Source organism: Dendropsophus ebraccatus, chromosome 4 (assembly GCF_027789765.1).
Source record: "Dendropsophus ebraccatus isolate aDenEbr1 chromosome 4, aDenEbr1.pat, whole genome shotgun sequence".
In the NCBI taxonomy this organism is placed as follows: domain Eukaryota; kingdom Metazoa; phylum Chordata; class Amphibia; order Anura; family Hylidae; genus Dendropsophus; species Dendropsophus ebraccatus.
In genome coordinates, this window is record NC_091457.1 from 11,647,036 (window position 1) to 11,665,761 (window position 18,726).

General features: G+C 47.7%; 1 protein-coding gene across 1 annotated transcript in view; it reads left to right on the forward strand.

Annotated features, from left to right (window-relative positions):
- Positions 1-18,726, forward strand: part of HSD17B12 (hydroxysteroid 17-beta dehydrogenase 12) — a 55,341-nt gene that overhangs the window by 17,849 nt on the left and 18,766 nt on the right. The window contains exons 2-5 of the mRNA XM_069965144.1: positions 3,301-3,347; positions 4,077-4,152; positions 11,948-12,058; positions 16,785-16,849. Of these exons, the coding sequence (XP_069821245.1) occupies positions 3,301-3,347; positions 4,077-4,152; positions 11,948-12,058; positions 16,785-16,849 (299 nt within the window). The remainder of the gene's footprint in view (positions 1-3,300; positions 3,348-4,076; positions 4,153-11,947; positions 12,059-16,784; positions 16,850-18,726) is intronic.

An 18,726-nucleotide genomic window follows, 5' to 3' on the forward strand; every position in this document is an offset into this window, starting at 1 on the left:
CCAGAAAGTTGAGGACAAAGAGTGTAGAATATTTTTAACTCACAACCACGACGACAGCGACTGCTGCCATTCGCCGGATCGGGGACGTGTGTCATAGGCGGCGCTGGCGGGCTCTGCTTCTTCTATATGTAACATCTCGCCAGCACAACAGGCGTAAAAGCTGCTGTGCACTGCTACCACTACTACCCCCAGCGTGCTCCGGCACCCTGCCAGGGATTGGGGGGGGGGGGAAAGGTTTGACCCCCTACAAGTGTTGTTTATTTCTTATGTACGTTACTCACTTGAATGGTGAGGCTGGGGTCACGCTTCGTTTTTGTTTGTTTTTTTTACATTCGCTTTTACAAAAACAGATGCATTTGTGTGCATCCATGACTTCCATTATAAAAAAAAAAAAACTGGATCATAACATCTTTTTTATTTTTTATTAACGCATACAAAAAAAGTGGTCGACCGCGTTTTTGTTTACGTTTAAAAAAAAAAAAAGATGCGTTTTGAGCCTTTTTTTTTTTTTTTTCTTTAATAATGGAAGTCGGTGGAAAAACGATGCACACAAATGCGTCTGTTTTTGTAAAATCGAATGGGAAAAAAACCGTAGTGTGAACCCAGCCTAAGAATTGGTAAAAATGAAGATTTAAAAAAAAAAAAAAAAATTTTATAACTATGAATTTTAATATATAATAAAAATAGTCATTGTGTTTTCTGCAAAAAAAACCCTGATGTATTTGTGTGCATCTGTTTTGATCCGTTCTTCCATTTAAAGGGAATCTGTCAGCACCTGTTCTGGTTCTGAGGTGCTGACAGTGTGATGAAGGTGTGTGTCTCGTGTCTCTTAGGGTGAGAGTTACCTTTCTTTTTCCGATGGGTGCTGTACTTTGTCCCCAATCTGTGCCGTAATTTTCTCCACAAGTGTCAAAGAGGGGTAGTGGTGGCGTATTTGTGCCGCACTTCGGCCCGCCTCAACCCTACTTCCTCCTCCCAGCTTCTCTTGAACATTTATTGCGCCCGTCCTCAGGGCCTCCTGGCGACGTCATCTTTAGCTGCAAATGTGCCGTTGATGGCAAGGGCCCTTGCCAGTTCGCGCATGCACCCTGGTTCTCTGCATTGTGCATGCTTCTGCGGACGGATTCACGCATGTGCCATAGTGCGTCGGAGCGGCACTGAGCAAAGCAATTAAAGGCATAGCCTTTGGCCCTCAGTGCGCTTGCACTGCTCCAACCGACTACGGCGCATGAGCGAATCAGGCCGCAGAATCGCGCACAATGCACAGAACCAGGGTGCATGTGCAAACTGGCAAGGGCGCGTGCAGCCCTTGCCAAAAAACTGCGCATGCGCAGCTAAAGATGATGTCGCCCGGAGGAAAGGCCCAATGAATATTCAATAGAAGCTGGGAGGAGAAAGGTAGTGGTGAGGCGGGCCGAAGTGCGGCACGAACACGGCACCATTACTCCTCTTTGACACTTGCTGAGAAAGTTACGGCACGGATTGGGGACAAAGTACAGCACCCATCTAAAAAAGAAAGGTAACACACGCACTAAGGGTGGTATTACACGGGCTGATGTGGGGCCCTATAATACCTGTAAACGAGCAGCGATGTGCTAGATCGTCGCTCGTTTACTGGACCTATTACACGGCCCGATAATCGTTAAACAAGGGCTGCAGGGACATCGTTACCGATGTCCTTGCAGCCCTTGCTTAATTATATACATTACCTATCCACGTTCCAGGTCTGCTGCTGCGGTCTTCTTCTCCACGGGTCCCGCACGCTCTAGCTTCAGAGTGGCCTGTCAGCTGACAGGCCACTCAGCCAATCACAGGCCGGGACCGCCGCGGCCTGTGATTGGCCGGGCGGCCTGTCAGCTGACAGGCCACTCTGAAGTTGGAGCGCGCAGGGCCCGGGAAGAAGAAGACCGCAGCAGCAGCCCTGGAACGTGGATAGGTAATGTATATTGTCAGTCGCTGGCCGCGCACCGCTATTACACGTAGTGGTGCGCGGTCGGCGCCCGACGAAAATAGGTCCAAACCTATATCAATGATCAGCCAATGATCGTTGTCATCGGCTGATCGTTGTATTTATTACATGGAGCGATAATCGTCCGAATCGGGCGGACGATTATCGTTCCGTGTAATAGTACCCTAAGAGACACAGACCTTCATCACATTGTCAGCACCTCAGAACCAGAACAGGTGCTGACAGATTCCCTTTAAAAAAAATAAAAATAAAAAAAAATATATATATATATTTTTTTTTTAAAACATATACATATGTGGCTGACTACATTTTGGTGTACTCAAGCATGCACACAAATAGAAAAAAAAAAGCAGTGTGAAGCTAGCCTTACCCGCTAAAAATAATAACATACATTTTTAAATATTTGTAAAAAAAAACAAACAAACTTGCAGTGTTTGCCAGTGTTGCCCACCACGTCGGCAGTGGCATATCATACAGGCAGGAAGAGATAAAGGCCAAAAACCAAGTACCCCAAAAATTTCTACCTGGAGTTTGTTTGCCGCCACTACAGTGTTGCCCACCGAGGCGCTGGTCTGAGCGGTCACATGTCACACATGCAGGAAGAGTTCAGTGTTACTGGTTGAAAATAAAAATAAAAAAATAAATAAAAGCTTTCTGCTCTGCTAGATTGCCGCTTGCTTAGGGCCATATTACACGGGACGATTTTCGTGCAATTTATTATTACATTGTTCGAATTTAAATAGTTTTGTGTAAATGCAGCCGATGATCATACGACCAATGAGAAATCTTTTATTGTTCCTTTGGTGCCGACACCAAAATCAGTAAATCGTTCGCTGTAATTACGCATTAGTTGACTAATCGTTGAGTGTAATTCCGCATCGTTCCTTCATTTCCCAGGATCAGATGGAGGAAACTATCATAGTAACAATTGTAACTAACAACTATCAATCTGTGTAAAAACACTGTGGTTTTCTGTAGGTCAGGCTGTTGATCACATGACTCAGTTACAATAATGTGCCTAAAAAGAGATAAGCACCGCAATGTTAAAGCCACCACTAGAGGGAGCTCACTGCATATAGGGAATACATTGGGCTCAATACTAAAGCAGTGTGCAGTGAGCTCCCCCTAGTGGTGGCTGTAGGCAGTCAGGATTGTATCAGGAAGCAATACAGCAAGAGTCCCGACCCATTCTCTCCTACAGTCTGTAGCCTTCCCAGGATGATGTCTTCATGGGGATTATGTCACTTATTTGTGGGGTTTGCTTGTATCGCTATATTCTAATTCCATTGGGTAAACACTACTCATCCATCTTTTTTCTCATTTTCCTGCAGTTGTCACCGGAGGCACTGATGGCATTGGGAAGGCGTACGCAGAAGAGGTGAGTCCCTTCCATAAAGTCACCTAAAGCAGGACCCATTCATGTAAAGCAGGTACGGGAAACCTTCGGCCCTCCAGCTGTTGCAAAACTACAATTCCCATCATGCCTGGACAGCCAAAGCTTTAGCAGCCTGGCAGCTCTCTGCTGCCACCTCTGTCCATGTCAGGAACTGTCCAGAGCAGGAGAGGTTCTCTATGATGATTTGCTGCTGCTCTGGACAGTTCCTGACAATGGACAGAGGTGGCAGCAGAGAGCACTGTGTCAGACTGGAAAGAATCCACTACTTCCTGCAGGACATACAGCAGCTGATAAATACTGGAAGACTAGAGATTTTTAAATAGAAGTAAATTACAAATAAATATAACTTTTTGAAACCAGTGGATATGAAAGAAAAAAAAATATCTGGATAACTCCTTTAAAGGGGATGTCCATTAATAGAGAGAACATAGCTATTTTCCTTCAGAAACAGCGCCTCTCTTGTCCTCAGGTCGTGTTCTGTATTGCAGCTCAGTTCCACTAAAGCTTAATACCACGTACAACCTAAGGTCTGAGGTGGCGCTTTTCTTAATAGAAAGCAATGTTTTTTGCTTTGTTTTTTTATTCTGGGGAATCCCTTTTAAATTTCTTTCTCCCAACATATCACCATACACATAAGATAGCCAGCTCTGCTGATATTGGCCATCTTGTAGTTACATGTATGGGGGCCTTAATATCTGCTTTTTCTTTCAGCTGGCCCGACGTGGGATGAGCATCGTCCTGATCAGCCGGACCAAGGAGAAGCTGGACGAAGTCTCCAAGCATATCGGTGAGTACGCCATTTCTGACCTATCCTCTAGGCGGCGATATTGCTTCCTCGTGTACTGTCAGAGCAGTATTGCAGGACCAGACTATACAGGGTTTGTAGTCTGTAAGGCTCCGTTCCCACTGAGCAAAGGTAGCGGAATTCCGCGACGGAATTGTCCGCCGCGGAATGCCGTTAGCCTCCCGCTCATAATGGGAGTCTATGGGAGGCGCGCGCTCCTGCCCTGTCCGCGCTGAAGAATGAACATGTTCATTCTTCAGCGCGTACAGAGCAGCAGCGCGCGCCTCCCATAGACTCCCATTATGAGCGGGAGGCTAACGGCATTCCGCGGCGGACAATTCCGTCGCGGAATTCCGCTAGCTTTGCTCAGTGGGAACGGGGCCTAACCATTGAGACACATAGGTCCGCATAGGAGCTGTGTACGCGAAACGGGAGATTATGTAACAGAGCCCGTATTGTGTCATCTTAGTTGTGTAGCAGCGCCGTATAGTTTTCTGCCTGAAAGTCAGCTGAAAGTTATTGACATCAGGGAGAGGAGAGATTCCCCCCAGGATGCCCAGTGCTGCCGGTCATCCCCTCCGATCCCGTAGGTGGAGGAGCCATGCCAGGGCTGTTTTCTGGACAGTCTTGCCGGAGCTCACCCAGCAAATCTGCCGTCTCCGGTACCATCCAATATCCTCTCCGCCGGCCTCTTCCAGGATCCCAGATGCTTCCCTATGGTGGGTCCTGAGTCATCAGAGTAGATCGTGAATTCTCCTGTACTACTTAAAGGGATAGTGCACAATTACCTTCATAGCCTCCTATACAGGGGAGGCCTCCTCTGGCAGTTTCTTTTATTACTTCATAATATTATTATTACAGACTAGTTCCCGTATGTTACAGATAGAGCCTATTACGTGCAGTCTCCTTTCTGAGTTCATACTATTCATCAAGACATGTCAGACCTGACAAATCTCCAACCCATGTCTGTTTTCCTAAAAATTGCCAGTCCAAGTGTCAAGGAGGTGGGGTCTACTGTGCCTTAGGCCCCGTTCACACTGCAGAATCGGTGCCAAGATTCTGGGCAGAACCCCTCCATGAGGGTGCGTGCCTCTGCTCTCCGCGCCTCTCTGCTCAAAGAATTTACTTTCTTTGAGTGGAGAGGCGCGCGTGACCTCTCATTGTAACTGATAGAAAGCAGGATTCGGCACAGAGGAGTCCCGCCTGAATCTCGGCACAGATTCCCTAGTTTTAACAGAGCCTAAGGGCCACAGCGTCTCTTTGATCAGACTGCCCATCTCCTCCCTGTGTGATGGACGTGCAGGACTGTAAGGCTAGGTTAACACTGCGTTTTTGCCATCCGTTTTTTGCAAAAAAACATGAAAAAAAATGATGCATTTGTGTGCATCCGTTTTTCCATTGAAAAGAAAACGGATCAAAACGGATCCGGGTTTTTATTACGGACACAAAAACGTAGCTAACACTACTTTTGTGTCCGTAAAAAAAAAAAAAAAAAGGATCCGTTTTGATCTTTTTTTTTAACAATGGAGGTCAATGAAAAAACGGATCAAAACGGATGCACGCAAATGCATCCGTTTTTCATATTTTTTTTTTTGAAAAAACGGATGAAAAAAACTAATTGCAAAAACGCAGTGTGAACCTAGCCTTAGCTGCACGGATCCAGTGCAGAGACTGTTTATAATAATTGCAGAATGATTATGCCGGGAGAGACCGTCTCACCTGTGTGCCGCAGTTGGTGTCTTCATTGCCTGCATAGGGTCTGAAAAGTAGATCGGGCCCGCATGTCTATCACACAAGAAGGGGCTGGGCATTCAGACCATGGAGGTGCACAGAAGCTTCTAGGCCAGCGGCGCTCCATTCATTCTCTATCAAGCAAAATTCAGCACTTCAATTCAAATACCCATTTAGTTAAAAACATGACAGCTTTCTTCCATAAACAGCGCCACTCCTGTCCTCAGTTTGGTTACGGTACTGCAGCCCCATTTCATTATTGTGAATGGAGCCGAGTTGTAGTACCGCACACAACCTGAGGACGGAAGAGGCGCTGTTTTTGGATAAAAGCAGCCTTGTTTTGCCTTATCCCAAAGAACCCTGTGACCGGTTCTTAATGCTCCCTCACCCCCCGTGTGACCAGTAACCAGACCCCTCGCTGCCTGCAGATCCCTCAGCCCCTTTAAGAAGTGAGCATTTAGACAAAGCCCCCGAGCTCTGATCCCTGTTTCTGCATGAATGGACCACACAATGCTTCTGCCTGCTTTTCTCTGAATGGAGAGGGGCATGATGGGATTGCAGGAAGCTGTTGCCCTGATTTTTTTTTTTTTTAATGAATGATTGAAAAAAAAAAAGAAAAAAACTCTACATAGGATTATCTCTTACTGCTCCGGATTCCAGCAGCGGCATGTGGGGGAGGAGACCCTGTAAATCCTGTAAATCATCGCCGCTGCCAGTCCTGATCCAGATGCTCATTGAGATTACTTTACTATATATAATGCACCCCGGATATATAGGGGAGATTTATCAAACATGGTGTAAAGTGAAACTGGCTCTGTTGCCCCCAGCAACCAATCAGATTCCATCTTTCATTCCTGACAGACTCTTTGGAAAATGAAAGGTGAAATCTGATTGGTTGCTAGGGGCAACTGAGCTAGTTTCACTTTACACCATGTTTGATAAATCTCCCACATAGAGTGACACTCACTTACTATCTGTGTGTGTTGTGCTCCCATTGATTTCAATGGAAAATATGGGTCCATTCATTGCATGTATTGAGCGCCCAATGCTTCTATTTAAGTCGATGGGAGTGCTAAAAAATCGACATCACATACCCTCATAACCTTTCCACCCATATTTATTTTAATAACAATCTCCACTACTATTCCCATACACGTGCATGCTCCACCTAGTGGAGCGTGCGTATATTATCAATGCCAGACACCGCTGATGGTGGCTTACCTCCCTAAGAACAATAGGGTTCGGGAATGGAAAGCTAACATGCTTGATCCTTCTCTTCCCTAATACCATCAGGAAGGGTCCCTAATCATTACATGGTGGCTGGTCTCGCTGTAATTAAAGGAGAAGTCCGGCCATAACAAACATTTGTCAGGCGGCAGGGGGAGGGGAGAACATGACCATGACTGATTGCTCACCCCTCTCCATACCCGCGAGGGGTCCCGGATTGGCAATCCAGCACTGGGCGGACACTGGAACGGGGGAGTAGTGGTGTGGTGTTTATTATGTTTCCCCCTTGCCCCTCCCAAAACATATAGCCGCCCTAGACTTCTCCTTTAACCAACATGTAACGTTTACTGAATATGTGATATTTTATCCCGGCCGCCATGTAATATTTTAAAGGGATTATCCAGGATTAGAAAAAACACAACTACTTTCTTGGAAAAACAGCGCCACCACTGTCCTTGTGGTGTGTGTGTGGTATTACAGCTCACCTCCACTGACTTCAATGGAATGGAGCAGCAATACTTGACCCAAACTGAGGACTGGAAGAAAGCGGTTATATTTTTCCAAACTTGGACAACCCCTTTAATTAATATATATATATTTTTTTATTATTGCAAGCAACCATACGATCCCCTTTAAGACCCCTCCACACTGATCTGCGTCCTTACTCCCGGCCTGTTTTCCGCCTCTGGTACCTCAGCTGTAGTTTGAGGTTTTGGCTCAGAGAGTCCTTTATCCGCATGAGTGCCCTAGAGACATCACTACAGCGTCACATATCTGCCCCCCCAGGGACCCCCGCACAGGATACATAATGCAGTCTTTGGATGCCTCACCGGGGAGAGTCGTGGGCATGCTCCGCTGGAACGCTGACGCCCCTTTACTTGCCCTAGTTCTGTGCGGCCTCCTGAGATATCATTGAGGTCACCACAGAGGCATCGCATGGCGGTGACGTGCTGCACGAAGCTGACATTTACTACCTGCACCCGCACAACATGGCCGGCCTCACCATGCCGAGTGACTATCCCTTACGTCCCCTGTACAGAATACACAACTGCTCCGTGACATTCCTCTCCTGAAATACTCTGTGCTGCTCCTTCCACTGTTGGCCTTGGATCTCCCATTTGTTGCTATTCCTCTTTATCCTATCTCTATAGGTAAATGAGGAGCAGCTACTTTCATTCATAAAACTAGTCCTGAAACACTCTGTGCTGCTGAATCCCCCACCATCGCTCTGGGATCTGGTTGGTTACCATGACTGATATTGCAGCGGGCTGGTTGTGTGTGTGTGGTAGGGAGTAATAGCTAGCCCACTTAATCCTATCCCACAGAAGAACTGTTGTAAAGCAAATTGCTGAAAAACCTCCTGCTGACTATGAAGGAAAGTGTCAAATCACACAGGACTTGGCAGCTTATAGGATAGTCAGAGTGACCATGTAACCCCCGTCCACCCCCAAATTTGACTCCGGAGGAAAGCATGGAGCAATAGAAGGAGGAGTCTGGTCTTAATGGGTCTGTTGTCCATCATGTGGGCGGCCGAGTGCAGATGCATCACTTGGGAAGAGATGGTGCCACACCACAGGATCTACTGCTGATACCACAGGGATATGGGGTCCGCACCTCACACCTTACAGGATGCTGATACCACAGGAGACATCACAGGGATATGGGGTCCTCACACCTTACAGGATGCTGATACCACAGGAGACATCACAGGGATATGGGGTCCTCACACCTTACAGGATGCTGATACCACAGGAGACATCACAGGGATATGGGGTCCTCACACCTTACAGGATGCTGATACCACAGGGGACATCACAGGGATATGGGGTCCGCACCTTACACCTTACAGGATGCTGATACCACAGGAGGCATCACAGGGATATGGGGTCCTCACACCTTACAGGATGCTGATACCACAGGAGACATCACAGTAATATGGGGTCCGCACCTCACACCTTACAGGATGCTGATACCACAGGAGACATCACAGGGATATGGGGCCATCACACCTTACAGGATGCTGATACCACAGGAGACATCACAGGGATATGGGGTCCTCACACCTTACAGGATGCTGATACCACAGGATCTACTGCTGATACCACAGGGATATGGGGTCCGCACCTCACACCTTACAGCATGCTGATACCACAGGAGACATCACAGGGATATGGGGTCCTCACACCTTACAGGATGCTGATAGCACAGGAGACATCACAGGGATATGGGGTCCTCACACCTTACAGGATGCTGATACCACAGGATCTACTACTGATACCACAGGGATATGGGGTCCTCACACCTTACAGGATGCTGATACCACAGGAGACATCACAGGGATATGGGGTCCTCACACCTTACAGGATGCTGATACCACAGGATCTACTACTGATACCACAGGGATATGGGGTCCTCACACCTTACAGGATGCTGATACCACAGGAGACATCACAGGGATATGGGGTCCTCACACCTTACAGGATGCTGATACCACAGGAGACATCACAGGGATATGGGGTCCTAGCACAATAGACCATCACTATATCGGCTGTGATTTTAGGCTGGGGTCTTGAGGGGGGTGATGGGGCAGTGATTAACCCTTTCTTGGTGCGGTGACCCGCAGGGTATTTATCGTGTATAAAGCCTGGTCTTTGCTCCGCCATTTACTCCCCATACAATGATTACATTACGTTATTCTTCAAAAGAGGAAAACTAGTGTGAGGGTAGCGCGGCACGATGAGCGGGCGGTGAGTCACGGTGCAGACACAGCCTGTCCTCACATCCCCTTCATCTATATATAAAGCTGCTGCTTCTCCCTGTTGTGTATGAAGGCCGGCAGGACCTGTGTGTCATTCATGCTTCATACTCCGTAGAATGAATGAGTGATGTGGCCTCTAATACTCAGGAGGGGAGATCCTTACTCTGAGGCTTTATACTCTCCCCTGAGTGACCATTCTGGTACTGACCAGCTCTGCTGTACAGGGAGGTCATTCAGTGTTAGAGTGCTTAAAGGGATTCTCCACCCCTGCACATAGAATATTTTGTAGACCAGGCTAGATTGGTTGCTAAGTATACACTCCTTAGCAACATAGGATATTCAGTAAACATGCCTAGCAACCAGTCTCTCTTAGATTGCTCTTGAGTTATCTTAGGGCACAGAGGAGGCAGGAAGGCCGGCGGCACAGTACATGCTGGGAGTTGTAGTTTTGCAGAAACAGGTCAACTATAGGTTCGTTAGACGGACTGGTTGCTAATCATACCCTCCCTAGCAACAAACGATATGTGCCTAGCAACCAGTCTGTCTTAATTTACACAGCTCTTCATTTAGGTAAGGAAGGCCGAATGGATATCCAGTAGCTTTCAGAACATACCGGAAGTTGTAGTTTTGCAGAAACAGGACAACTATAGGTTGGTTAGACGGACTGGTTGCTAATCATACTCTCCCTAGCAACTTACCATATGTGCCTAGCAACCAGTCTCAGCTCTTCATTTAGGGAAGGAAGGCTGGATGGATAGCCGGACAACTACAGGTTGGGTAGACAGACTGGTTGCTAATCATACTCTCCCTAGCAACTTACCATATGTGCCTAGCAACCAGTCCCAGCTCTTCATTTAGGGAAGGAAGGCTGGATGGATAGCCGGACAACTACAGGTTGGGTAGACAGACTGGTTGCTAATCGTACTCTCCCTAGCAACTTACCATATGTGCCTAGCAACCAGTCTCAGCTCTTCATTTAGGGAAGGAAGGCTGGATGGATAGCCGGACAACTACAGGTTGGGTAGACAGACTGGTCGCTAATCACACCCTCCCTAGCAACGTGTGATTCATTAAATGTATGCCTAGCAACCAGTCTGTCTTTAGTTAGTTAGTTGAGGGCACAGAAGTGTGATGAAAGCCAGATTATTAGCCTGTAGCCCTCGGGCATGATGAGAGTTGTGGTTTTGCAACAGCTAGAGAACTATAGTTTAGGGAACACTGTTGTAGACAGACTGGTTGCTAGGCAGTCACTTCATAGTAACGGTGTGTAACATGCAGTTGTCGTTCACCGCATGCCTAACAATAAGCCTGGCTTAGATCAATAGGCTGAGGAAGGAAACAGCAGGGGTGTGATAGCTTGGCCGAAGTTCACCTGGCTGGAGTACCCCTTAAAAGTGACCCACAGACATCAGAGAGAGGACACTGCATACCGTATTTGGATCGCCTTTGTACTCTTGATCTCACCCATTATGGCAGAAGAGACCAAAGAACAGACGAGAAAGCACTGACTGGCCATGCGTTGAAAACTACAACTCCCAGCATGCTGACAGGACGTGCTTGGAGTTGTAGTTTTACAAAGCATGGCCAGTCAGTGCTTTCCCTTGTCTGTTCTTTGGTCTTTTCTGCCATCATGGACGAGATCAAGAGTACTAAGGCGATCCAAATATGCAGTGTCCTCTATCTGATGTCTGTGGGTCGCATTAAAGGGGTACTCGTGCGGGAAAAAAACATTTCTGTCAAATCAACTGGTGTCGTAAAGTGCCAAAGATTTGTAAATGACTTCTATTAAAAAGTCTTCCAGTACTTATCAGCTGCTGTATGTCCTGAAGGAAGTGGTGGGATATTAGGTATTCAGGCTTCTCATCCAGGATAAAGAGCGTCCCTGTCCTGCATTACACTGAGATGAATGGATATGGTGTAGTATGCCATTGCCCCTGTGGTGGGGCTGCAGGGACATCAGACACTTACATCCATATTTTCCTATAGAGTAAAGCTGATCGCTGTGTGATCATCTTATCCTTAGGGATTTAGGGATTGCCTAAAGAGGAGAATGCCTTTAATGCTTTCCTTTTTCTTTTCCAGAAGAGAAATTTAAAGTGGAGACCAAAGTCATTGCAGCGGATTTCGGGAAACCTGCAGAGATCTATGACCGCATTGCAGACGGACTAAAGGGCCTGGAGATCGGCGTGCTGGGTAAGTGACCTCTATGGAGCGGGAGGATGTGATAAACTTGTATTGGAGGCCCGTCCTACCCTATGCAGCACATGAGCTATCCTCCCCTAGAGGGCAGCCCTGAGCAGGGAACCCCATTAATGACATCATTGGTTTTAATAGGCTCAAAATATAGAAAGGAACTTGGCACTCACCAAGGATAATTGCAAACCAAGGCCGAGAGGAAGCGGGCCGTAGGTGCGCATGCAAAACGATCGCCGCTTATGTTGAGCACCACTTTGGGATTTGAACAGTGAGGGTCCTCCAATAATCTGCAAACTTATTACAGACTGTGGATAAAGCTGACGCCAGTAGTGCAGAGGCTTCTACTAATTGGATGCATTGGCCCTCATAGGACTTTAGACGGGATTGTATGGTTGCACAAATGGGGAAGATTTCCTCATTTTGACTCCTCCTCCTAAAGAACTCCTCAACTTCTGGCTAGTTCTTCTAGCCACTCCCAGCATGCCCTGATTGCTGCAGGCATTCCAACTGTGGCAAGACTACAACTCCCAGCATGCCCTGACAGCAATAGCAATATTCAATGAATAGCGGCTGCAGAAAACTGAAATGTCAGTTTTCTACGTCGCCGCTAGGGATCCCGGCCGGAGTGTATACCATGTGTATACACTCCGGCCAGGATTCCCTTAGAAGGCAGCACTATGTAAGTTCCGTTACAACGGCCGTGATTCCCAAAGAACTTAATGTTGTGTGAACATAGCCTTAAAGGAGAAGTCCGGTGGTTTATAAAATCCAGCAGGGGGGAAATTAATTAGCAGTACTGACTTGCATCTCCCCGTGCCCACAGTGAGCGGCGGGACTGGTCTCGGGACCTCCTCCAGAAGGCGTTTTACCCAGAGTTGTGAGGACGTCACGACTCGAGGGGGAAAATGCCTGGACAGGCTAAAGGACTGTCTGCTTATCCAATCACTGACTAGAGCGGCGTCCCATTTCAGTCACTGACTGGCTGAGCGGCCAGTCCATCAGCCAGGTTGTGATGTCTCAGCTCCGGAAATCCTGGAGCTCGGTGGGGGTCCTGCAGCCGGTCCCACAGCTCACTGCGGTCACAGGGAGAGCTAAGTTAGTACTTGTAAATAATTTATAATCCACCAGACTTCTTCTTTTTAGATTATATAGAGCAATTTTAATGGTCCCATGGCAACACTGGAAGCAATAGTGACGGGTTTGGGGGGGAGCCATACCCTGGTGTCTCATGTTATGTGTACAAGCCCTATAGGCAAAAATGAGTTACTGTAAATGTACAGATTGGTTTATATTGGTTTCCTAGCTTCCATTGTCTTGTGTGTAATGAGAGATATGTATTGAGGAGCAACTGGACCATAGTGGGGGGGACGACGAGTAAGGGTCCTATTACACCAAACCATTATCGTCTGTTCCTGACCGATAACTGTATATGGGCCCTAAGTTATCCCAATCTATCCTTGTATTCAGGAACCCGGTCCCTCTGTAGCTGTGGATTTACTGTAGGTTTTGCCTTTGTGCACTTTTCATTCAGACAGCTTTGGGGAATCATCCAGTGAGTTTAGATGATCTGGCACGAACTATTTTCATTCTGCGGAAAAACAGCGTCCCAGCTCCTTGGTGTTTGCTGCCATCTAGTGTCTGGAGCCTGTACCTGCACTCACGACGCTCACGGAGTCTCCTCACAATAATATAGAAGTGTTCCCCAATTTAGGAATCTCCATTTGTTGTAAAACCACAACTCCCATCATATTCTGGTAGACTTTAACTGTGAGGCCCTGCTGGAAGTTATGGTTTTGAAACAGCCGCAGGTTGGTGAACACTGCAGTATAGAGTATTCTGTTATAAAGAGGTTGTCTGGTGTGAACTGCCACAGGGATCCCCAGTGCAAGCGGGAGCACGGGGATCCCCAGTGCCAGCGGGAGCACGGGGATCCCCAGTGCCAGCGGGAGCACGGGGATCCCCAGTGCCAGCGGGAGCACGGGGATCCCCAGTGCCAGCGGGAGCACGGGGATCCCCAGTGCCAGCGGGAGCACGGGGATCCCCAGTGCCAGCGGGAGCACGGGGATCCCCAGTGCCAGCGGGAGCACGGGGATCCCCAGTGCCAGCGGGACCACGGGGATCCCCAGTGCCAGCGGGACCACGGGGATCCCCAGTGCAAGCAAGACTTCAAATATACCCAGTGCAGGCAGGACCACGGCGACACCCAGTGCAAACAGGACCACGGGGATACCCGATGCTCTTTATATATACATTTGTAGTGTTGTAACATTTGACTGCTGTCTCCAGGTGCCATGTCCAGTCTGCTACACTTTGGCCATGACAGGATTCACATGGTCAGAGATCGCTCTCTCGTGCTCCCTGAATTTTGTTGCATTGCAGCCAATGTAAGGGACGTTATCACAGAGTCACCATGTAGCCACAGACATAATTTGCTCTCAGTGAACACACGTTTGGCTAAAAGCTCCTGATCCCACTGGCCGACCTCACATGTGTTGGCAATGAGGAAAGGGGAGAAAGGCTTATCTCCCAAAGAACAAAAGGATTGCTAGAAATCTTATCCCTCCAAGAACAAAATGGTTGGACAGTGAAAATCCATCACTTCTCCCCACCTACTCTCCACCTACATTGGGAGTTTTTACTATAATAAAAGGGTGCGGCTGTGTATTATACGTCATGGCGGGGGTGCGGCTGTGTATTATACGTCATGGCGGGGGTGCGGCTGTGTATTATACATCATGGCGGGGGTGCGGCTGTGTATTATACGTCATGGCGGGGGTGCGGCTGTGTATTATACGTCATGGCGGGGGTGCGGCTGTGTATTATACGTCATGGCGGGGGGCGACTGTGTATTACATCATGGCGAGGGTGCGGCTGTGTATTATACATCATGGCGGGGGTGCGGCTGTGTATTATACATCATGGCGGGGGTGCGGCTGTGTATTATACATCATGGCGGGGGTGCGGCTGTGTATTATACGTCATGGCGGGGCTGTGTATTATACGTCATGGCGGGGCTGTGTATTATACGTCATGGCGGGGCTGTGTATTATACGTCATGGCGGGGGTGCGGCTGTGTATTATACATCATGGCGGGGGTGCGGCTGTGTATTATACATCATGGCGGGGCTGTGTATTATACGTCATGACGGGGGTGCGGCTGTGTATTATACATCATGGCGGGGGTGCGGCTGTGTATTATACATCATGGCGGGGGTGCGGCTGTGTATTATACGTCATGGCGGGGGTGCGGCTGTGTATTATACGTCATGGCGGGGGTGCGGCTGTGTATTATACATCATGGCGGGGGTGCGGCTGTGTATTATACGTCATGGCGGGGGTGCGGCTGTGTATTATACGTCATGGCGGGGGTGCGGCTGTGTATTATACGTCATGGCGGGGGGCGACTGTGTATTACATCATGGCGAGGGTGCGGCTGTGTATTATACATCATGGCGGGGGTGCGGCTGTGTATTATACATCATGGCGGGGGTGCGGCTGTGTATTATACATCATGGCGGGGGTGCGGCTGTGTATTATACGTCATGGCGGGGCTGTGTATTATACGTCATGGCGGGGCTGTGTATTATACGTCATGGCGGGGCTGTGTATTATACGTCATGGCGGGGGTGCGGCTGTGTATTATACATCATGGCGAGGGTGCGGCTGTGTATTATACATCATGGCGGGGCTGTGTATTATACGTCATGGCGGGGGTGCGGCTGTGTATTATACGTCATGGCGGGGGTGCGGCTGTGTATTATACGTCATGGCGGGGGTGCGGCTGTGTATTATACATCATGGCGGGGGTGCGGCTGTGTATTATACATCATGGCGGGGGTGCGGCTGTGTATTATACATCATGGCGGGGGTGCGGCTGTGTATTATACGTCATGGCGGGGCTGTGTATTATACGTCATGGCGGGGCTGTGTATTATACGTCATGGCGGGGGTGCGGCTGTGTATTATACATCATGGCGGGGGTGCGGCTGTGTATTATACATCATGGCGGGGCTGTGTATTATACGTCATGACGGGGGTGCGGCTGTGTATTATACATCATGGCGGGGGTGCGGCTGTGTATTATACATCATGGCGGGGGTGCGGCTGTGTATTATACATCATGGCGGGGTGCGGCTGTGTATTATACATCATGGCGGGAGGTGTGGCTGTGTATTATACATCATGGCGGGGTGCGGCTGTGTATTATACATCATGGCGGGGGTGCGGCTGTGTATTATACATCATGGCGGGGTGCGGCTGTGTATTATACATCATGGCGGGAGGTGTGGCTGTGTATTATACATCATGGCGGGAGGTGTGGCTGTGTATTATACATCATGGCGGGAGGTGTGGCTGTGTATTATACATCATGGCAGGGTGCGGCTGTGTATTATACATCATGGCGGAAGGTGTGGCTGTGTTTTATACATCATAATGGGGTGCAGCTGTGTATTATACATCATGGCGGGGGGCGACTGTGTATTACATCATGGCAGGGGGTGCGGCTGTGTATTATACATCATGGCGGGGGTGCGGCTTTATATTGGTCATGTGGGCACATCATACAACGTAGCAGCTACTCCTCGTTCTGTCTCGTGGAGCCCCCCTCCCCCATGACATCTATACTTTGTAAGGGGATGTAGTGATGGGGGATTCATCTTTACCTGAATGTAAAAAAAAAATAATAATAATTAACTGCAATGTCTTTATCTTTTCTTCTCAGTGAACAATGTGGGAGTTTCTTACGAGTATCCGGAGTATTTTATGGATATTCCCGACCTGGATAACGTGAGTAGCGGAATATTATACCGAGATCGCCACTCTGAACCGCCGCGATACCGGGTGTTATGTGTAGCCCGGGGCCACGGCTATTAGCGGGCACGATGCTTGGACATTCCAATGCAGCTGACAGCTGCATTTAAAAGCCATGCAGAGCACCATCCCTGGTGTCTAGTGGCGGGATCTCCCATGTGTGATGTGATCGTGGAGGGGAGATCCCTTCTTCTGGGCGGGCCGGGGGCTCAGCGTCGGACTGACGCTGATCCCGAATCTGCAATCCATGCATCTGGTCTGCTGCAGACCAGAGTAATACAGCACTGATCTCATGGATCGGTGCTGTGTAATACAACCAGGGGGACGTCTAACTAATGTGTGTGTGTTTAAAAAAAAAAGTTTTTTTTATTAATAAAAAAAAAAATCCCCTCCCCTAATAAGTCTAAATCACCCCTCTTTTCCCATTTAATAAATAAATAAACATATTTTGTATCGCCGCGTGCGTAATCGCCCGGACTATTAAATTATACCATTCCTGATCTCGCACGGTAAACGGCATAAGCACCAAAAAATTCCAAATAGCAAAATACATTTTTGGTCGCATCAAATCCAGAAAAGTTGTAATAAAGAGCGATCAAAAAGTCGCATATGCACAAGCCAGTTACCAATAGAAAGTACACAACATGGCGCAAAAAATTACCCCTCACACAGTCCCATAGACCAAGGGATAAAAGTGTTTTGAGCATGGGAATAGAGCGATTTTTTTTTTTTTTTTAAAGATTTTAATTTTTTAAAAGCAGTCAGCAAACTGAAAATTGGCTCGGTCCTTAAGGGGTTAAAGGACTTTCCAATGGACTTTAGTCAGTCTCCTTTAAACCCTTTAAGGCCCTTTTATGGCAGTCAGTAAAGAGCCTTGTTGTTCAGCCCCATATTTTTATGATGTCCTGTACATAGGTGTCCGGTGTCCCCATGGATTGACTCGGTCACCTTCTTCCTTAGTGGCCAGGATCGGAGGGACCTCTTTAATTGGATGACCGTGTTTCCCTAGTGTCACCCCTGTGCCATTAGCCCTCGGACCTAGAAAAGATCCAGGACAGACTATAAACCCATCACATTACATAAGAAGCTATAAAGCGAGAGTCCTCCTTGTGACCCAGCTCATAGTGTACAGGAGCACGACAATGCCTTACACGTATAAAATAAAGTTGTCAAATAATAATTTTAAATTTTGGGGGAAAAAACAAAAAAAAATTAAGACAAAAACAAAACTTTTTTTTAAGGTGGCTTTTCAGACGAAAAAAGTACTATTGATGGCCTATAGACAGGGGAGGCTATTAGTAAACTTGAAGGAGTCAGGAAGATGTGTTTAAAAGTTTTGATTGGTTGGGGTTTAGACCCTTAAAGGGGTACTCCGGTGAAAATCTTTTTCTTTCAGATCAACTAGTTTCAGAAAGTTATACAGATTTATAACTTACTTCTGCGTAATAATCTCCAGTCTTGCAGTACTTATAAGCTACTGTATGTCCTGCAGGAAGTGGTGTATTCTTCCCAGTCTGACACAGTGCTCTCTGCTGCCACCTCTGTCAATGTCAGGAACTGTCCAGAGGAACAGAAAATCCCCATAGAAAACCTCTCCTGCTCTGGACAGTTCCTGACATGGAAAGAGGCTTCCTGCAGGACATACAGTGGCTGATAATTCATGGAGGACTGGAGATTTTTAAACAGAAGTAAATAACACATCTATATAACTTTCTGACACCAGCTAATTTGAAAGAAAGCTTTTCTCTGACGTAGCCCTTTAACCGATCAGTAGATTAAGCGGGGAGATCCTCTCCCTGCTCTGTGAGAAGAGACGTGTTCCATAGACTTGTATTATGCAGTCATCTCGTCAC